The sequence below is a fragment of the Salarias fasciatus genome, assembly GCF_902148845.1.
Source record: "Salarias fasciatus chromosome 7 unlocalized genomic scaffold, fSalaFa1.1 super_scaffold_4, whole genome shotgun sequence".
Classification (NCBI taxonomy): domain Eukaryota; kingdom Metazoa; phylum Chordata; class Actinopteri; order Blenniiformes; family Blenniidae; genus Salarias; species Salarias fasciatus.
In genome coordinates, this window is record NW_021941229.1 from 19802288 (window position 1) to 19823902 (window position 21615).

General features: G+C 44.4%; 3 protein-coding genes across 6 annotated transcripts in view; 1 reads left to right on the top strand and 2 right to left on the bottom strand.

The window, feature by feature from the left end:
• The window catches only part of ap3b1a (adaptor related protein complex 3 subunit beta 1a), a 51086-nt gene extending 47476 nt beyond the window's left edge, over window positions 1-3610 (bottom strand). The window contains exon 1 of the mRNA XM_030084950.1: window positions 3311-3610. Coding sequence (XP_029940810.1) covers window positions 3311-3438 — 128 coding nt within the window. The 5' untranslated portion in view covers window positions 3439-3610. The remainder of the gene's footprint in view (window positions 1-3310) is intronic.
• Window positions 3611-4955: 1345 nt separating this feature from the next.
• Window positions 4956-13867, top strand: LOC115383097 (secretory carrier-associated membrane protein 1). Of its 2 annotated transcripts, none has more exons than XM_030085142.1 (9): window positions 4956-5181; window positions 7999-8076; window positions 8222-8335; window positions 8914-9025; window positions 9616-9744; window positions 10945-11104; window positions 11195-11296; window positions 11565-11682; window positions 11785-13867. In XM_030085142.1, exons 1-9 carry the CDS (start codon window positions 5125-5127, stop codon window positions 11932-11934), a joined length of 1020 nt encoding a protein of 339 aa, XP_029941002.1. In that variant the 5' UTR covers window positions 4956-5124; the 3' UTR covers window positions 11935-13867. The 2 variants fall into 2 exon arrangements, with proteins under 2 accessions (XP_029941002.1, XP_029941003.1); XM_030085143.1 differs by having other exon boundaries at window positions 8917-9025.
• Window positions 13868-15953: 2086 nt separating this feature from the next.
• lhfpl2a (LHFPL tetraspan subfamily member 2a) overlaps window positions 15954-21615 on the bottom strand; it is a 41820-nt gene continuing 36158 nt past the window's right edge. For all 3 annotated transcript variants that reach the window (XM_030085147.1, XM_030085145.1, XM_030085146.1), the window contains one exon: window positions 15954-17091. In XM_030085147.1, coding sequence (XP_029941007.1) covers window positions 16835-17091 — 257 coding nt within the window. In that variant the 3' untranslated portion in view covers window positions 15954-16834. The remainder of the gene's footprint in view (window positions 17092-21615) is intronic.

Sequence of the window (21615 nt, forward strand, 5' to 3'; positions counted from 1 at the left end):
TCTGACGCAGCGATGCCCCCTTTACCTTTGGTTTTGGCACCTAATTTCTTTTACTTGGTCTTTGATGAACTCGGGGCCTAAACTCATCAAAAAGGTAAATATCTCCACCCTGTCTGGCTTATTATGAGATTCTCAAACCTTCTTTCCATCACTGCTGAGATTGAATGTATTATAATACACACATGGCAGTTTTCTAATAAATATTTATCACAAAGGAGCCACACGTGTATCCATCTCATTTAATGTATGAAGACTAAATATATTTCACTTATTTCATCGGTACGATTTCAGAGATTTCAAATCAGATTTTAAGAAGACGAAACATCTGTTCAAGTTTTCACAGATCTTCATTGTCATTTGCTTTACTTTTGTCGCATTTGCAAATTATCTAAAAAAAATTTTTAGAGCATCCAGAGCTAAAAATTCTAAATGATATTAAAACATATTAGTCCAAATATAACTGCATACAGCTGAATGGAAATGAACTGTGGAGAGATCAGTATACAGCGCTCACTGCGGTAACAGACTGATCTGTAGTCAAACACTGCCAAGAAACCAACCAGCGTTTTTGCCACAGGCACCATTTAAATGAACTCATGAACTGATGAGTTATGATAACCTCCTGAATGAGCATTTTATTTCTCAGGAATTTCATAATACAGAAAAAAAATGTCTGTTCGAAGCTTAAGACTCAGAAACCCTAGTAAGGGGGGGGGGGGGGGGGAGGAGTTTGTACGTTAGCTTGCCGGTCTAATCTGTCTGCATGCCTGCCGACATACCTGAGCCTGTCTCTGGACAAACTAGAGAAACATGCCAGCTGTCTGTGAAGCAACAGTACCAGACCCCAAATAACCAAACCTACAACAACAGTACCCGGAAATAAAACGACACCATTTTTTTTTTTTAATTCGGAATCATTCTTGATCTTGTAAATAAAAGCATCTTGGGTCAGAGATGAGAAAGTGGTCACATGTTTCTGTGCTCTGCTGCTGAATGCCCGACAAAGAGCTCAGTGATGAAGAAGATGTCTTTCAGAGTGTATAGTTTTTTCAGGGACATCATTTCATTACTGTCTCTCAATAGTGTCGCCGAACACACAGAAACTATCACCTTTACTTGTGCAAATACTCAACTCGGAAAGCTTGCACTTCTGTTTCTGCTTATTATCACTACAGATAATAAACCTGCACTCAGTGATCCACCAGATGAAGAAACCAACAACTTCTGAGGGCATCACTCCAACAGCATGAAGCCAGAGCAGCTGAGATGCAGGGTCATTGACTTTACAAGGAAATGCAAGCGTTTCACTAATGACTGGACTGCCCTCTAGTGGCAGGCTTTGAAAAAACATGACGAACAAAACATGCTGGCAGTCAAGTTTCGGTTTGAAAACAACAAAAATTGTGATGAAACAGTCTGAGAAGTTAAAATTGAAAATATGATTGTGAGAATTGTGTGAAATGCGACCGCTAGAAAAGTCTGTATTTACTTCTCAGCTGAGAAACACAGATTGACACCTGCTGAAGGGTTTATAGCTGAAGCCATACATTGTTATAGTTCAAGGTTTTATTTTTCATATTCGATCAAAATGTTAAGGAACATGCAGCAATGACAGACACAAAAGAATCCTCCTGCTCACCTGAACAAGAAAATCTGTTCTTTAAGCTTCTTTAATAAAGGCACACAGTAACATTTTCAATGGTCACTCGTGCTGATCTAACGTTAATAGTTAAAATTTGTGTGTGTGTGTGTGTGTGTGTGTGTGTGTGTCAAATGGATATTTCAAAACAATCACAACATGTAAACACACCACAGTCGCAACTGATTAAAATTTGGAATAAAGAACCATCCCAGGAAGCAGTTACCACAATAGCACACACCGATGAATCCAACGCACAAAATACTGAAAGAACACTTAAAAGAAACAAAATTTAAAATTAAAAAAAGTGAGGCAAATCACAAAAACCACAAATTTGAAGCATGTCTATATGGAGGTGACAGACAGAGGTTTAAAATGACAGAAAGTTGAACAAAAATAATCCTCAGAGACAAAAAAAAATGCAAACCAATACTCCACAAAGTACAAGAAGTACAATGTCAACACAAGAATAAAACAATTACAAAAACAGATAAAAAGGTCACAAAAGCACAAAGAGATGCCACCAGACTGCACAAGCAACAACAAACAACTGCAAAGAGAGATAACTGTACGATCAAAGAGGTGTTAAATGACACTATGAGTTGCACAGCAATAAGCAAATTTAGAATAAAAGGTGTTCAGACTGACATAAAATGACTGAACTAAGAAGAAATAAATACAAAGATTCAATGAGAAGGATTAATGTGGGTCTCTAATTTCAGTTCAATTAAATGCATTTTTCCCCCCCTGGCCCACAAGGAGCATGTGATGCAGGAGCAGCCACTGTACAGAATGCAATCATTTCCCCAAGGGTGTTTACTTACTAAATACTCGTATCAATTGATTCACTTGTCGAAACCAAAATAAATCCTGTTTTATACATGTATAAGGCAGTGCACAACTATGAAGTGCCCGCGCCACCACTAGTTGGTGCTACAGGGGCGTCCGATAGCAGTCCACAGCACTGTAGGAAATGAACCGATAATGTTTTCTCAGGACTGTCAACTAGGATGAAATGTCACAGGAAAACTGACATGATCACTCTGTGGGATCAATGCACAAAGCACATCAACCTGAATATCTGTGTATTATTTAAATGGAATGACTACTGCTAACAAGCTAATTTGATAAAGATGGTGCCATTTAACTCTTTAAATTGTTCTGATTACACAATCTATTTCAAGTACAATGTTTCAAAACCTACGAATTGTGCAAAAATGTTGATGGTTTTCTTCTTTTGACACTAAATTCATCCATAGATTACATCTATTAATGATCTATAAAGCCGGATTTGGTCCGCTTTTGACTGCATTGTGAATGAATGTAACCAGAGTGTGTCAGACCGGGGGGGCTCTCCCAGCTCTGAGCCCAGAGGCCCAGTTTATTTACAACACGCCCGTGCTAGGTAACTGCATTTTGGCGTGTATGAATGAATTGAATGAATATGAATTCGTATGAACTATAAAAGTAGGTTCTAATATGAAAGACGGATTATTTTCTCCCAGAAAGTCGCTCGTTAGTGACTTTCGTGCAGCTAATCGTCATTCGCCATCACCGCCTGGTGCGTGGATGCTGGCCTCGGGTCAAGTCGGCCACACCGGGACTCCTCCACATGAAGTCCCCGTCAAGCCGCACCACGGGTGCGGGGGTAGAAACACCGAGCTGACTTACTTTTTAAAGTCGGCGCTGAAGAGTCTGAAGGCGGCTCCGGTGTTGGAGGAGGTCGGGGTGCTCTCCTGCCCCGCTTCCACCGCAGCCTCCGCTCCTCCCTGGTCGTTGTAAAGAGCTCCGGACGACATGCTCCGCTCTCCGCCGGCAAAAAAGTCACCGTTGCTCTGCGCGCGGGGTTGATACCGCTCATAAACGTACCGGGGCGCCGGGGTTACGTGGCGTTTTCGGGCTGCGGCGGAGCAAAAACTTCTTCCAGATTTCACCAACTTTTTCACACGCAGCAGCGGAAGTGTGAGTTGGACAAGTCGGTGTCACATGACGGAGCCTCTGCCGCGCCGCTGCAGACATACAGCAGATAGAACCCGCTGCTGGACTTACACAATGGACATAATCAATTTCTGCAGTAATATTCTCATCAAGCACCAAGATTTCAGAGCTGAAGAGCGGCAGAGCATGTGTTCACTGAAGGTGATTGATTGCAGGCAAAAAAATTAAATATCGATCAACAAACTATCAAATCTATATATGTATATCTGTGTAACTCCACACGCCAATGAAGAAAATAAATAATAATTTATTTTAAATTGTGCTCTGTAGAAGCTAATTCCCAACAGCAAATAAACAGCATTAAAGTGTATAAAGTGTGTGAATATTTAAATATTAATTAAAAAAATATAATCACTCGAAAGTGATTCAGAGCCATAAAATAAATTATAAGGACAAACATTCTTTAAAAAGATAAAGATAGATGGAATAGAATAGAATGGGATGGAATGGAATACTTTTATTACTTGTCATATACACGTAAAACGAAATACAAAGTTGACTCTTTATGGTGTAAAGTGCAAGTATGGGAATAGGACAAAATATAAAATCTAGAAATATATAAATTCTATATATTTACAAAGGAGACAATAGTGTGACATACAGTAAGAGGAGTAAGCAAACAAAGAAAAAAATGGTGGATATAAATATAATGCTGTTTACACTGACTAAACACTCATGGTATATATGATAGATATGTGTTCAGTACCTGTATTGCACTTGGTATAAGTTGTTGAAAAAATCTTGTGATGTGGGCCTTAGTGGATCTGTACTGTTTGTTTGAGAGCAACTTCTGTTCTGAATGTGACTTGTCAGAGGTGATACTGTAGGCTATATGTTGTGACCCTGCAAAAACATCTGTGTAACAAATGTCAGAGGACAGCTGTGCTCCTATGAAGCTCTGCAAACAAAAAATAACAAATCCTCGGGACTGAGAAAAAAAAAAAGCCAAAACTAAATGTGGTACACAGAATGAATTGAATTGGGTTGCAAATTAAAACTCCTGCCTAAAAAAAAAAAAAAAAAAAAAAAGAACAGAGACGCTAAATCTTATGTAAGGGACACATTGCCAAAGCTAAAAGATCATAATTTGAAAGGTGTGACATAATGTTTAAAAGTTTTTTTTTTTTACTTTACTGATTCAGTAAAGATTAAATGTGGCCACCCTCTCCGAAACTGATAACTTCCAAGTCCATCATGTGATCACAATCAGTCCAGAGTTTTGGTTCTCTTTAACCACAGGACGTGACGTTTATCACTTCCGCCTAGCTTCACGTCACGTCACAGCGGATCCGCAGGGATCTGCTGCTGGCGTCCAATCACCACCCGGATACCGTCTCCGAACAGGCGACACCTGACTTCACCTCCGACAGCGTCAGCTATTCCGGCGCTTTCTTCGTCTTTTAATTACCCTCACAAAAGTTTATTTGCGCTTGTCTCCTCCGACACACATTGACACGGAGTCAGCTCGAGTCGTCCTCTGAAGGAGAATGTCAGATTTCGACAGCAACCCGTTCGCTGACCCGAACGCAAGCAACCCGTTTCAGGTAACGTTAGCTTTGCTAAGTTAGCCACATTAGCTTCCCAGCTGCACTCTCTCCACATCAACAACAACGCTGTCCACAAAACTCTGGAAATACTTCGTCCCTGTGGAGATACTGTCACCGGGCTGTGTAGATATTGATCTGCCAAATGCTTCACTATGCGTTTATAAGCACTCTTGGCTTCAAGTTGGCTCAGTTTGACAGTCAGCTGTGTAAAAAGTTGTGCTGACCTTCCTGATAATAACAAATCTCTCCAGCAGATTGATAAAACATGTCTGCTCTCTCTCTGCTCCCTTTACTCACAAGCATCGACTTTCTTGAACAGTTCAGTGTTGATTGTCCTGATGAGATTTTCCAATATTGTAAATATTTAATCATTTTGTGGCGCACCTGGTTGCAGCAACATGTTGCTGCACCTTCTTGGACCTGATGTGTTTAAAGTTGCAAGAAAGTATATTTAGATGGTGGGATGTGATCGAGTCTTAATCAAAATGTAGTTTTGCTGATGTAAACTTGATGAATATATATGTTATCTAATTTAAAATGATCCACATAGCGCTGATTCATTTATCTCATTTTAGAATTTAATCAGGATATGGTTGGATTGAAAGTTTTTGATCATGGCCATGTGGTGAGAAAATAAAGGCTGCAGTTGCTTTGAATTTCTTGCAGGGACTTGTTGAGATGCTGATGGCTGAGTTTGACTGTACAGACTCAGGATGAGTGAATTATTCATGCAGTCTCATTAACATACTGACATGAGTAGTGAACCCCTGCTGTTCTGCCATTTTTCTGCCCTTTCTTTCCCGGCGTTGCCTCGCCTGAGGATGGCCGGGATCTCCGAGCTATTCGTCAATAGTTGATGAAATCATATGGCGACATGTGGCGCCCCGCTGGCCCCTTTTCCTGCCCGTTTTCATCACTTCCAGTCATGTCTCAGATTGTTCATTCTGTTTTGTCCCCATTTTTCAGGATGTGTGCTACTTGCCAAAATTAGTCTCCCTCTGTTGTTGAATTAAAATCTCTGTAAGGAAGTGTAGATATCACACTGTGAGCGTTCACGGGTTAATCAGATTAGGAAATGTAATAGAAAGCACTTAGAAACGGAATCAAATTGGTCTTTAGAATTTTAAAACGTGGCATTAATAACTCTGCCGCTGCACATTCTTTATTGACACATTAAGGACAATAGAACTATTGGACTGGTGACATTGAAACAGGAGTGACAGGTACTTCTTACAGCCTCAGGCGAAAAAACACTGAGTGAAACTAGGTCTTCGTACAGCTTCAAATCTTAACCTGCATTGAAAATAACATCCTACCCATCAGCCCAACTGGTTCCAAGATGGTCTGTCTTTCTCATGAACACCAATGATTGTTTTAGGCAGAGCAGGCGCAGCATTCACTGCTCACATGCAGTTAAGTAATGGCTAAAGGTTAACAAGTCAAACATAGTGTATATGTACAGGCAGTGGTGGGCCCAAAGGTTTTGGAGTCGAGCTTGTCTGACTTGATTATTGCCAATTTATCGCCACTGCAGGGCCCAGCAGCTCAGGTTTCATCAGGAACAACATCCGGCGTAACATTTGTGCCAAATCAAACATTCATATCACACGATCCGTCGCTAATGGAAGGTAAAGAGGAGGAACTGAGCAGTGTGAGGCATTACAGGGAGCACATATGAGAAATGGAGACTTTGTTTTTGTGCATTATTCAGAATATACATTGATATTGTCAAAGCATGCTTCACCTCAGCAGGCATTTCTGATCAGTTGTGTAGAAAAGGATTTAACTCCCAGCCTTTTCAGAAGAAAAATGTTTACCGAAACAAATCCACAAAAGGTGTTTGTAACGTGTAACAAGTGGATCGTGGGTAGTTTTCTAATGTAGATGTGTTTCACAATGAACCCCTGTGTGAATATGCATGTGTTTGTTTGGCCGCCGCACTCGGAGCAGGATTAAATTTTAAACATGACGTCCCCTGAAATATTCATGACCCTGGTCTGGTGACAAGTGTGTGGCAGCAGAGGAGAGGCTCTCAGAAATTTAAGAGTCTCACGGAGACGAGGAGCGGACGGTGCTGCTGAGGCCGCGTCCGGGTGGCTCTTGAGGAAAATGCAGATTGGATGTTGATCTTGAGGAGCAGTTTGAATGAAACCAGTGACGCCAGCTGATGGTAAGCGTCTTACGCCAGCAGAGTGTATTAAAGTTGAAGCTTAACTTCTGTAGGAGCAGGGGCCGTTTCAGTAGCTGTCCTTCAACTTTCCGTCGAAGCTTTGAGCCTGTAGAAGTCCAAGCAGCGAGGTTATAGTGTGTGTTCAAATGTTTCGGGGTTGTTTTCCGTCTCATTTCTGTGCTTGCGTTGCGCCTTCGTGGGAGCCGGGTTCGATTAAATCTGTTGCATCTGCAAATGAAACATTTTGTTAAAAGCTTCAGCAGCACTCAAGAAAAACCCAGTGTCTCTTTTTATTCCTGTCTTCATCTGCCAAAAGTGTCGGAGCGGCCCCCCGCTGCCTCCTAATGCCCAGGAGCTGGCCTATTTTTAGCCTCCTTCCTGTGAAAATTATTGGAATCATCCCGTCTTTGCCGCTATTGAATTATAGGCCTGTTGCGTTTTTTTGAATAAAGAGAGCAGCTTGGCCTTGATCCGGCAGAATAATGGAGGGTTTTCACGCTCGACGGCTCTGCAGCCGACCTCGGGTGAAATGCAGAAATAAGACATGACGGAGACGGCTCTCCTCAAATGTAATGATTACTTCACAGGAGCAAAGTTAAACTTCAAACTTTCTTATCTGGGGCCGTTTTTGTTTTTTCTTTCAGGATCCGTCGGTGACACAAGTGAGAGCTGCGGCTCCCCCGGGCTTAGAGGAGTATAATCCCTTCACAGAGGTCAAACCGGTGAGTTTCAGGGAACGGCGCGCAGATTAAACTGACCGACATTGCGTTTATGATAAACCTTGATGATTCAGTGAAGGTGAATTTGCGTTATGTCGTGCGGTTCTTGCGGTCACCGTTGAATCTCTCCGGCGCTCTTCCTCCACAGGCGCCTGCAGGGATGGCGCCGAAGACCGGGGGCACTGCGGCCAACGTGCAGCCCGCCATCATGAAGCCCACAGAGGAGCCTCCGGCCTACTCGCAGGCTCAGCCCCAGCCTCAGGTACGACTGGGTTAAAAGTTGAAGCGTGCTGATTATTCTGAGACATTTTCTGCTGAAATGAGACATTGCATTGAATTGATAGAAGCGAGTGGAACAAAACGGAGACAGGACCACGTCTTCATGCCGGCACGCCGATGTTACTGTAGCCGTGCGTCGACACCGGGCCTTTTTCCTCCAGGCTTCCTCCAGCAGAGGCTCTGGCGGTGTAACGAAGGCAGAAAATGTATTAGCACGGCAGCTGGCTTCACACTGAGCGCGAGCTCGGAAAGGCAGCCCTGCAGGAGGCTGCGGCCGCCGAGCGCTCTCACGGCGGCGGGGAGGAACCGCGGCCGGTGGAGGAAATAAATTGTGATGCTGCATCTCATTTGTGAGGCAGACTCCTGGGAACATGTTGTTATGATGTCTGTCCCCCCCGCTGCTGCTGCCGCCGCCCCCGCAGGAGAATTGGATTTACACCAGAAGCAAAAAGAAACAAGAACAAGTTTCTATTGAGCTGAATATATTTTAAGAAAAGAAAAAAAAAGTCAGCAAAGCTGTGCTCTGACCGCGGCGATGACGTTTGCTGTCGGTGTGTGCAGCAGCAGACGCGAGCGGCCGCCGAGCTGCTGAAGAGGCAGGAGGAGCTGGAGAAGAAGGCCGCCGAGCTGGACCGCCGGGAGAGGGAGATGCAGTCGCTCAGCGCTTCAGGAGGTCAGCAGGAGGCGGGCGAACAGCAGAGTCAGGATCCCACCTGATTCACACAGTCGAAATGATTTCACAAATTTGCATCGATTTACTCAACAAGTAGATTTGTATTCCCTTGTAGTTTTTGTGGCTGCATAAACATCTCGCGCTAAAACGGGGTTTATTCCAAACATGAGAGCGGAGATCTCGGTGTTCACAGCTGCTCCACAGATAGCAGGACTGCACTGTGTTACTATAGTAACTTGCCTCCTGTGCACAGTAAACATGCAGTGGTCAACAAATTGGAAACAGTATGAATCGGTAAACACGCCTGATTCTGCCTTCAGCGTCCCGATAGAGGTGAGCGGGCCGGTCGGACTCAGACCGATGCTCCGGCTTTGAGGCAGAACTGCTTATTTCCCTACATCTGCAAAACGTTTTCTGTAATCTATCGCTGACTTGTGCAGAAGACTGTTTTGGTATTTGACTTGAGAAATACTCACATGCACCTCAGGACACAGTAAAAAGCCCTGCAGTAGTCTGTTCAGTATAAATCCCGTGTTGACTGAGATTCACATTTTGAAGCAAACTCAGATCTTTGTTTTTCCCTCCTCCAGGCAGGAAAAACAACTGGCCCCCCCTGCCGGAGCAGTTCCCCGTGGGCCCCTGTTTCTACCACGACATCACCGTGGACATCCCCGTAGAGTTCCAGAAGACGGTCAAAATCATGTACTACCTCTGGATGTGTGAGTCTCTCCTTTCTCGCCTCACGCCGGACGCTGATGTTAGTAGGAACCAATGGAGAACACAGCACAGTGAGAGATTAGATGCTTTTAGAAAATTGCTTGAATGAAAATATAATTTCAACTACTTTATTTATGTAAATTAATTTATTTATTTATGTAAACTAAATATGTCTAAAGTTGTTGAAAAATATCAAACCCACAAATTTTATGAAAACTCTTAAAATATATAGTCTGATAAATGAAGACATTTATTAATCAGCGATAAAACGCTCATTTCGATGCAGCCCCGCCTTCAGCATGTCGGTCTTTTTGGTCGTCGTCCTGATGGATTTACTCTTCGGGCAGTGAAGTCCTCTTTGTGTTCATACCTCAGAACTAAGCTGGTTTTTAATGACTTGCTGCTAAATAATTAAAGACAGAGAGCATTTCTCTACAGGCTACATGTACAGTTTCCGTCCAGCCTCTGAAGGCCGTCGCTGCTAAAATGCATTAACCTGCTTTACATAACTATTGGAGTTCCACAGTGAGAGATGTTGGTTTTCAGACTGTTCCTTCAGCGTCTGTCGGCCTCGCGCTGCCGGAACAATCTCTCCATTGTCTGAAAAGACAACTGAAGCCTCACAGTCTGAAAAAAGAAAGTGTTAGAATCTGGTTAAAACAGAAAAGTGTTTCTCTGGAACCGCTCACTGTAGTGAAATCTCATCGGTGATCCTGGGAATGAATGAATGAAGGAGCTGCAGAGGAATCCAGGAGCCACATGACAAACGCATGCCGCGCAGTCATGTGGCGACTCGGTCAGATGATCCTTTAAAGATTGCAGAATTTAGACGACCGGAGCTTTTTTTTCTTTCTTTCTTTCTTTCTTTTAATCCACAGATTAATGTTTAAGGAAAACAAAAACAAAAGTTCGCTCTTTTGCCTCTTTCTCCTGCACACGTCTCCACACGCCGACGTTAGATTCCACCCTGCGGTGTAAAATCCCTCCAGTCTGACCTGAGACCACAGCGGCCGTCAGGACAGCAGGAACAAACGGTGCCGCCGATGAATAATTAAACGGCGGCGTGTGTTCACTTCCCGCTCCTGCAAGGAGTTACATGTTGAAATATTAAGCGTCTGTGTTTTCCCGCTCCCGCTGCTTTTTTTTATTAATATTTATTGAAATCTTAACCTGTTGACTGTTGCACGTTTTCCCCTCCTCAGTTCACGCCGGGACGCTGCTGGCGAACCTGATCGGCTGCCTGGCCTGGTTCTGCATCGACGCCGCCCGCGGCGTGGACTTCGGCCTCGCCATCCTCTGGCTGCTGCTCTTCACGCCGTGTTCCTTCGTCTGCTGGTACCGGCCGCTCTACGGGGCCTTCAGGTAGAACCGGCACGAATCCGAAAATGAGCTTTTATTTTTTTTTTTACACTATCCTGATGTTTCGTTTTGTTTGTTTTTTGTTTTGCGCAGGAGCGACAGCTCCTTCAGATTCTTCATTTTCTTCTTCGTCTACATCTGTCAGTTCGGCATCTACGTCATCCAGTGCATCGGCATCTCCGGCTGGGGAGCCAGGTGAGAGAACGGGACCAAAGACACACACCTCAGGAGAATGAGGATTTCACCTTTAATGCCAGAAAGTTTCACTTCATGGACAATATAAATATTTTCATCACTATCTGCTTTTATAGAAAAACCAAACTCGGTTTTATCAAACTGATGTTCAGTTTTGCACGTTCGGTGCTGCAGAGTGTCTCTAAGAAAGGATTGTGATTCATAAATGAGTGAATTCAGCGTTGGTGATGTGCCCTCTGTGGGTTTCCGTCACTCCCTCCTTCCTCAGCGGGTGGATCTCGGCTCTGACGGCCCTGAACAGAAGCGTCCCGGTGGGAATCATCATGATCATGGTGGCTGCTCTCTTCACCTCGCTGGCCGTCATGTCCCTCATCATGTTCAAGAAGGTAGACGCCTTGCGTCAGGACCCGGGACGGAGTTTTCTTTTCTTTCTAAACCGAGGCCTCTTGCAGCCCGTGTCAGCTTCTGCTTTGTTTTTCCCCCTTCAGGTCCACGCCATGTACCGCACCACGGGCGCCAGCTTCGAGAAGGCGCAGCAGGAGTTCGCCACGGGCGTCATGTCCAACAAGACGGTCCAGACGGCCGCCGCGAACGCCGCCTCCAGGGCCGCGCAGGAATCCTTCAAGGAGCAGATCTGATCTTGCCCACCCTCTCTCTCTCTCTCTCTCTCTCTCTCTCTCCGTCCAGCCTTTCTTCATGCCTCCTCTCCAGAAACGATCTTCTGGGACGTTCTCTCAGCTCCTCTTACTTTCTGTGTGTGTGTGTGTGAGTTTGGCCAAGTACATGAATGTGTGCCTTTTCTAAACGTGGCCTGCATGTCCCGCTGCAGACGGATTGTAACGTAGCCGGGCGGGTCGTCTGTCTCTGGCTCCATAAACCACTTCGGGCGTTTCTTGTGCGCGAGTCGAGTCTTCTGCGTCTGAGCCTTCATTCGATCCCCCAACCTCATCCCCACTCCTTCGTTTTAATCCTAATTTATTACACTAGAAATGTAAGTCGACTTCTCAGGTCATGCACGTGTAGCAGGACTGCATGACTTTACACTACTGCCCCCTGGTGGAGGATTGTTGTATTGCTAAAGATGAATGCTGTGCATTCCACTTCACTGCCTCCTTGCCTTCTACCTTTTTTTTTTTTTTTTTTTCTTGCTTGGTTAAAATTGGGTTTTAGAAAAGTACACAAAAAAAAAATCTCCAAATGATGAATCCTGCTGTTTTTCGGGCGTTATGTGATGTTTTCTTGAGCCTCGCCACCAGATTCCTGCGGTTTAAAAAAAGACAGTCCCAAACTGTGGCTGGATCTAATCAAATTAAACATGTTTATTGTTCCCAAAATCACACCGAGCTGCACTTTAAATCCAGCTATTTGTTTTTGTCAATATCAGGAAAATCTCTCATCGCCTTCCTGCTCTTCAGCAAATATAGTTCATTCATATTTACTCGTATACACACACACACACACACCAGCCGAGTTCTGCTTCGTTTCCACACACAGCCTGCCTTTTTGTGTCTTCTCCTCAGCGTGACGTGACGGAACGGCGCTAAACCATGAGCGATCCACTACATACAGACGCATGTTTATACAGGTCAAAGTACGTAAGTTGTTTCCGGCTTTTGTCAGTGCTGGAGATTTACCTCAGCTTCTACTCAGGACACACTAGCTCACGTGACGAGGTTCAATTAAGGTTGTGAAAGAACATATCCTGCAGCGTCTGGCTGTCCCCGCTTTTAAGAACAAGATAAAGATGAACTGACTACAAGAAGTTAATAATGAATTATTCTGCTTGTATATTTGGTCGTTTACCAAAAACTGTAGGTTGATCATCGCTGAACTCCTGTAAAATGTTTTTTTTTTTTCTTTAAACGATCAGATTTGAAGTATTTTCACCGCTTGAACCGTCTTTGAATGCATCTCTTTGTTTTCAGGCCGCAGAGAGGTTTCGGTTTCTGTCTGAATGAGTCTCGCGCTGAAGCCGGTTTGGCCTTTTGTGTCGTGCGCAAATGTTCATAGAAGGAATTTTAGCCTTTAAAGTCTTAATCTGTGTGCAGAGCAGAGTCTGGGATCCTTCTGCAACGCGCCTCGGTTTAACTCTCTATACTTGTATTTCTTTCCCCGCTCACGCCGGTGCAGTTTGCACGCTTAATTCCAGTTCCATGCACGGCAGCATGACATTCTGTCTGAGAAAGAATCAATCACACTGACGTCGCTGCTGTTGTTTTAGACTGAAATGATTGAAATGAAGACGAGGCGTGGGGCAATGTGAACCGTCGGGCGCATTTCTGACAAACCGTGGCTTTACAATCACGTGGTAGAAACACACTGGAAATTCCAATGAGTCGCTCATGCACATCTCTCATGATTAAATTTTGATTGAATTATCAAGGAAAAATATATATTAAGGGATGTTTGTATATTTTGTACGATTTACAGATGGTTGGATATTTGGTCAAAATCTTTTTCTTTTTTTTTCGGTGTAGTTTTACGATGCACTCTGGGTTCACTACAGAAGCATGTTGAGCAGTTTCAGTTTTGTATATTTATTATATTAACACTAAATAAAGTTCTTCTTCCTTATGTGTTTCCTGGCTTCTCTCTTTCCCAGATGTCCATGACCTCTGAACCATGGGACCCTGACTCCTCTACCTTTTTCTTTTTTTTTTTTTTAAATATCCTAACAGAAATCTGCGTTCCCCCCATACCAAAGATTAATGAAGTATTTTTACTGAACAGGGAAACGCAGAATGTTCTTGACCTGCACTGCCAGCTTAAAACCAGATGAGGTCAGTAGTTAACTGAGATCTTCAGCTTGAACAGATTGACTCTGTTTCAGTGGAGGATTTATTTATGTGACGTAAATGTTTCTTTAGAGGGTTTTCCCGCCTCAATTTTGAATAAATAAGCCAAAACATTCATCTGTTTTGTGCTGCACAGCACAGTGACAGTATACCAGGATATCGATTCAACAACAAGTAATATGCCTGGACTCAAACTTGACACACCCTTGATGCGAGGCATATATTCCATACGCTCTGCTCATAAAGTAACTTTTACCACATCGATCTCTGGAATACGCCGTCATGTTTTGACGAGTGAACTCTTTAAGTCACAATTCTGTATCTCTTCCTTCTTTTCAGCATATATTCCTGCTTTGCATCAAACCAAAGCCGCTCTCTCCTCCCGCTGCAGTGGTTGAATTTGATCATTTTAAAGTTAAAATACCAGATGCTGAAAGGTGAAGGCATTTATCACGTCGTGGCTGTAGATTTCTTTTCTTTTTGGCACTCTGGCACAAGTAGCTGCAGACAACGTACACACTGAGACACACTCCTAAGATGAGTGTTTTATAAGCGCCGCGTCTGTGTGAAAGTAAAACAGAACCGCACTCTCACTAAAGAGGAAACTGGTAGCAGACAAAATCCTCCTGCCAACAGGAAAGGGGCACGATGAAAGAATAACAGTGTCTCCCCCGAATCCAGGGCTTCTTCTTCAGTGTCTTTTAGACATTTTTTTTGGAAGGACTGAGTGAATACAGCAGCCATCTTCGCCCTGCTGCTCTCTGCGGACTGGAAGAACATCTGGTCTCCGACAGTTCTGGTTTAGAAGGCATTGTTTCTTAAACCCTCGCATGCTTTTGAGACGACTCCCTGCTGCGGCACACCTGATTCTAATGAGCGCAGAAGCCCGATAACGAGGATTCATCTGAACATGCAGGACCCGGATGGAAAGTTCTGGATTACCTGATAGTCAACACATGTTAAAGCCCTCACTGGGCTGCGGGGGTTTGAATGTTCTCCCTGTGCGGTCGGTTTGGATGCAGTGGTGTTGAAAATGAATGGAAAATAAACCAGAGTTCAAAAAGGTTAAAAGGTCTGTGCCAAACGTTCAACCTGTAAGTTGATCTTAAATGTTTTGGTCGATATTCTGTTGGTCTGTCTTGTGAAAAGACACAAAAACTCAACGTGCTCTGCCTCCGAATGAAAAAAAAAAACCCAAAAACCCCCAGCGCTGAAAACGGGCCTCGATTTCTGCTGCGCTCTTCAGATTGCACGATTTGTCATGTGCCTAATCTGGAAGTCATCAAGCGCCGTGTTTGGGTTGAGCTCAGCTTTTTGAGGCGGAGGAAGGAGCCACAGGGTTGTGCCAGGAGGCTCCGGCCGTCCACAAGAAGGCAGGAACATCTGCAGAGGAGCTTGTCTTTTATGTGATTGCACATGCAAATAAAACACACTCAGGTGCAAATGCTGGCATTTATGAGTGGTTGGGGGGGGGGGGGGGGGGGGGGGGGGGGCTGCACAGAGGCCAGAGGGAGGACATGCATGGATGTCCGAGTTATAATACATGTAGAAAAGAGGAAAAAGTGCCAGCATGACGACACAGAACACATAAACAGCTGTTTTTGTAACGAGATATCGTGTATAAAGTGATATAAAATGGAAATATTTCCACGAAAAGTGCAAGTACGTCAGAATGTGAGACACACACACACACGGAGAGTCGAGTTCTGCATCAGTGGAAAAACTGATCACCCGCTGGCTGGAAAACGTCCCCACCCCCACCTCGAGGCCTCGGTTGCTCCACTTATCGCCGTATCTCCTCCTTCCCCTCGACCGTTCGCTCAATGAAAACCCAACTCCATCGATTCCTTTTTGTTCCCTTCTCTTTATTCGAATGGCGGGAAACACACCGGGACAGACTATCTACGGACTCCAACACGCTCCCTGAAACCAGACGTCACGAACAACAACAACAGCAATACTTCATTTATTTATTTTAGCGTCATCTCTTCGGTCCATCAGTTTGGGGGAACCTTCGCTTTACGGGGCCGGAGACGTTTCCACTCGTGCACCGCGGAGCCTCTGTTGCTTGTGCAGTCCGTGCGAAGGAATAGCTTCCACTGATACATTTCAAGGGTCTACACACACGTTAAATCATTCAGCACAAAAAAAAAACAAAAAAAAAAGTACATTCGGTGAGCTCATCCGCTCCGAGCTGACGGCCGTTTTATTCTGGGAGAAGTTTATTCGCTCTGAGTAGTGGTTCCCTTGTAGAGTTCGGTGAACAGATCCAGGTTTCGCTGGCGACAGGAACACCAGTGTTTGTTTGTTTGTTTTGTTTTGTTTTAGGCAAGATTGACTTCATCAGCCCAGCCTGGATCAAGCTGACCATATTTCTGCGATCGGAACTATGTACAATATATATTTATATATATATATATAAAATCACACTTATTTACAACACGTGGTGACAGACGGCGTCTCTCCACACAATTAATGTGAATAGAATAACTGACACAGCACCTCTAGTGGCAGAGAGACAAAAAGACACATAAAAAAACACACACACACACACACACACACACACACACTTGGCACTTGTAGATTTTCTCCCACATCAACACGAAACGGAGACGAGACAGGAGTTCAGTTTTAGTGGTAAACAATGCAGGGCGCTCCACTTCACAGGCCAGCCTCATGACGGGAGTGGGGGGGGCTGATCGTCCCCCACCCCCTCCACCTCCAATGGGACGACCCCGGAGCCTCACAGGAGGCAGATCAGGCTCTTCCCCTCCTCGATCTCCTCCTGGACCTTGTCGCTGGAGGTGGCGATCTCGGCCTGGGCGGAGAAGACGGCGCAGACGAAGGTGAGCACGGTGCCGCCCATGGCGGTGTAGAAGGCCCAGCCCATGGAGCAGAGCCCGGTCCGGTAGGGCGCCGCGTCGGGGCCGCAGTACAGCTGGACCTTGTCCGAACCCCAGCCGGCGGGGTACAGCATCAGACCGAGGATCAGGAAGAGACCTGAGGCGAGAGGAGAGACGATTCAGACGACTGCGGGTTGTTCTGAGGCAGCTCTGGGTGAATTTTTTTTTTCCACGTGGTTAATTCTAAGCCGTCCCGTCACGACTACAGCTCAAAACTAAACCAGTCCCAACACTGTACATATAATCAGCAGACTCTTTTCTTCAACCAAGTTATAATTTGGATTATTTCGGAGGCTCTAGCTGTCTTTTACAATGTTTTCAATGTTCAAATAACACGTTGTAATTCAGAGATACGGATGACAAACAGCTCCGTGTCGACCGTAAAGTAAAGCCAGTAAAAATGGAAATGTCATGGAAACTCTGCAATGGAGCAGGAAGTGTTTTTTTTTTAATGGTCCAATGTGCAGAAGCAAGAAAAGAATTCATACATAAAAACATTAATGCATAAAGAATTTATTCATAAATTTAAACAGATATTCTACTTTTCTATTCAGGTTGTTTCACTGTTTTTTCTACTAGTTACATTCATAACATGAATCAAATACTGTTTTTTTCTGCACAAACTGACTAGAGATCATACAGGCAGTCCTTAACCAGCACTCGTTATCGCCCACACTACTAACACACACACACACACACACACACACACACACACACAGACACACACACAAACACACACACACACACACACACGAGGCTGTGTGGGACTGTGCTCACAAGAAAACACAGAAGAAGGAGGACTTTGTAAATCCTGATATGGCTGCACAAAGGAGAACACAACAAAGTTTCCAGAGGTCACAAGCATTGTTTCTGTGATTTGAGCCACTTGGCTTCGTTTGTCCTCGACCACAGCCGGGGAAACATTGTGACAAATCCAGACGGCGGACCTTGAGCGACACAAGTTTAGTTAAACTATTGTCTCGAAACGAAGCTCCAGGCGCCACGTCTGCACATCCACAGGTTTGTAAACAATTAAAAAAAAAACCCCGACTGCAACTTTTTTTCCACGTGTGTAAACACCGAGTATTTGTCTCCGAGAAGTCGTCTGAATACGTGTGATTAAATATGATTGCAGCGATCATTTACTGTGTAATCCGTGTTGTTTATGCGCAGACGGAGGATGCTTCACATATCGGCGAGGAGGGATGAGAAACTCAAAATGATGGATTCAAACCAGAATATTCTGACTGTGAGGGAGATTTCCAACCACTACCTCCACCTTCGTTCTCAGCTCAATCGTTGCATTTGTTTGGCAGTTTCACAAACAATGTGATAAATGTTTTATTAGCTGTTACTGACAGACTGCAGCCCATTATTGATGGAAAAATTAGATGTTGCACAAGACAGAAACTATTTCCAGAGTTTCCCGTCTGAAATGTGAAAGGAGATAGTCGGTCGAGTCCGGCAGGAAAAAGTGACCCGAGCTTGAATCTTGACACACAATCCTGCCGGGTCGGAGCGAGAGAGAGAGAGAGAAACAACAGGAAAAGGTAGTCAGAGGCCTTTTTTCCCCGCCTGCTCCAGTCACCGGCCGACCCTCCGGCGTCCGGCGTCTCGCTGGAAGGATGGGGTCACTTCCTGTGTTACCGTGACCCACTTCTGCCGCTCCAGCTCCACACACACACACACACACGCACTGGCCCGAGCGCACGCTACACGCTACCGGGCCAAACGTGAGAACAAACTCCTAAAACCTGCAGGTTTAAGTCTCCCAGTTGAAAGTGAGATTTGCTCGGTCAAGCTGCGTGAAGCCTGTGAGAAAACCTAAAATCGGACTCTGTTTCAGACGTTGCGCTCTTCCTTCTGGTTTTTCCAGGCTGGCTTCGGTGCTGTTCTCCTAAACTCGGTCATGCTCTGGTTTTCCTTGCAAATTTCTACTGAGCACGAGTTTACAAAGTCTGAGGTTTTCTCCTCCAGCAAAGCTTGAACTGAGCTGACCCTGCCTTCGTTTACTCGTGTCAAATCAGCGCCCGGATGCCAGAGGAAACTTAATCACGGCTCCACTCAAATCTGCAGATTCCACACAGATTTTCTGACTGATCATCTTGAATTTGTCTCATCCATGCTTAAAATAATGCAGTTTACCCAAAAACTACTGTGTAACTTACAGCTTTTTCTTCTCTTTTTGACGTGTGGAGACTTTAAAAGCTGTTCTAATGAGTCTTAGCTTATTACTTAGTATTCATGCTGGATGTGATGAGCTTGTATTGTAGTTATTTAATAATTAAAAGGTGTGCACAAGTTGCGAGCTGTATTGAGCAGTAGTGGAATAAAATATGAATAAATTCTTTCTCTGCTGATCTCTTTGTGCTCACTAATGTCATTTCTAGCATTTCCAGTCACTCCCCTTCCCTTTTGAAATATATCGCAGCTCCATAACGAAGCCCGCCCCTTAGCAGACCCCAGCAGTGGAGGGCTACACTCGTCTTCCCTTGCTAAACGGCCTTTTCCTGTCTTTATCGCAGCAACAAATCACTCCAACTGCCTCAGAGGTGTAATAACGTCAGCTGCTCCAATTCTGCTTTCAGAAAAGGTTTTTTTTTTTGTTTTTGCATTATATTTTTGTGTTGGCTGAGGAAACTTTTCAATTTAATGGAGACATTCTCAAAGCAAGTGGATAAATGTGAGGTGTTTTGACCATTTTAGCAAATACTGAACATAAATTCTAATGATGATTTAATGTAGATGTGCAATTTACAATCGAGACCTTTTCTACTGTATATTTTTATATCATGTCAATGAACTCTATCCTTCACTGCAACACACTGTATAGAATCTGTGTGACTGAACCAAACCTCCATGGTTAATAGAGAGCAAAGAGATTCCTGCCCTCCTTTCAGCTGTGTGTCTGGCTCGTCTGCAGCGGAGGGGTCAGCCGGTCAGACCACCAATCAGCCATTTACACTAATAAAATTACTGCCAGAGAGGGAATGAGGGCTTCGGCCGCGATGTCTGGCTCCGCTTCAACAAGCAGCGTCATGAAAACAAGTGCGGGGGGTGAAGCCGTCTTTCTCTTCCTCCTCTCTACTCTCTGGAAGCGCCCAATATCGTATTAAACACGGAAATGAAAACTAGGTCATAAATTCCTTCCACATGTTGCTGCTCCAGGCCGGCTCTGGTGATGGATTGAAGGCATGGTTTTAATTCTCCGAGCCTCCGCCCCTCCGAAGGTGCTCCCTCCCCCCTCCTCCTCCTCCCACACTCCTTCCCGTTCCCCGCCCCCTCCGTCCACGGCACCTTCAAGCCGGACCTCCTAACCTAATATCCTGCTGCGCTCCGCCTTTTCTCCGCCGCTCTGCTCCCTTCTGCACTGCCTCTCATCTCGGTTGACTTCCCAACTGTCAATTCTCCACCGTCAATCCTCCGATAGCGGCCCTCCCAGCCACCCCCGCTTCTAACCTCTGCCTCCACCCTGTGATCACAGCACAGCAGGTCGGCGCTCCGCTCCAAGAAGCGTTTCCAGGAAACTAAGAAGAAAAGTAAGAACCAGGTCACCCTCTGCAGGAAGGAGGAGAGAGGGCAACCAGACCGCGCCGGCAGGAGAAGCCAGATTGAGCTGTAATTCAAACGACTGGGTCCGTTTCTTTATTTAATCTACTGAAAATCATCAAACCTTTTCACAGGGATAAGTATACTCTGGTTATCCAGCAGGTGTGACGTGGAGGGACTGAATGAATGAACCTTTTTAAGGGGGTTTCCTATATTGTTGCTACGGTTTTACGTGCACACAGCCTCCCACTGCTTCCACTGTGCGTTTTATTTAGAAAACACCATCAGGTTAAGTCTTGACCTCGAGTGTGGGCGACCCCTGTTTGAGTCCTGGCGGTGGCAGATCAGACTTCAGGAGTTAAAATTAAAATTAGACCAGTTTACAGTGCGAGGTGAGATGGCTTGCTGTGGCGCTCCTTGTAAAAAAAGAAAAGAAAAGGGAAGAAAAGCAGCTGCTGAACAGACACGGCATTACAGTTGTAATGGAAGTTGTTAGATGAAGTCAAACAGGCTGTCAAATTTCATGCAAGACAGATGGGAAAAAAGTCAGAAAATCAATTAAATGATTCAACTACAAAGAACAGGAAAGGAAGACTATTGCCTTTATGAATTAACTAAACATTTTTGCAAAAAGTTGTCCCTTCATAGGACAAAAAAAAAAAAACAGAAACTGCAAATCTGAATTTAACAATTCACACAAAATGGACAATGAACTATGTAAGACATTCAACAAGTGAAAATAGATCACGGAGACCATTAAACTACCAACTCTGCAACAAAAAACTATATTTTTATTCCTTGTTTGTTAAAAAAACAATAACTTGGTTAATTTTTTGTCTCCGAGAAAGTCTTTTTGTTTATTAAAGATACACTGTGTAGTTAGCATCTTAGAAAAATAGGTGATATTTACAATTTAATTGTGAATTTACCTTCAAATGTATGGATGAAAAAGCCAAATAACAGATAAATAGGTGGGTCTTCCTCATGCCCATCAGTGACTTTCATGCAAGACACAAAAAAAAACAACCTTTGCCTGATTGTGCGAAACAGCTGCAATAAAGTCAAACATCCA

Coding starts and splice junctions, on each gene's coding strand:
- LOC115383097 (XM_030085142.1), top strand. CDS start 5,125: ATGTCAGATTTCGACAGCAACCCGTTCGCTGACCCGAACGCAAGCAAC. Junction 8,077..8,221: donor CCTTCACAGAGGTCAAACCG/GTGAGTTTCAGG, acceptor CTTCCTCCACAG/GCGCCTGCAGGGATGGCGCC. Junction 8,336..8,913: donor AGGCTCAGCCCCAGCCTCAG/GTACGACTGGGT, acceptor CGGTGTGTGCAG/CAGCAGACGCGAGCGGCCGC.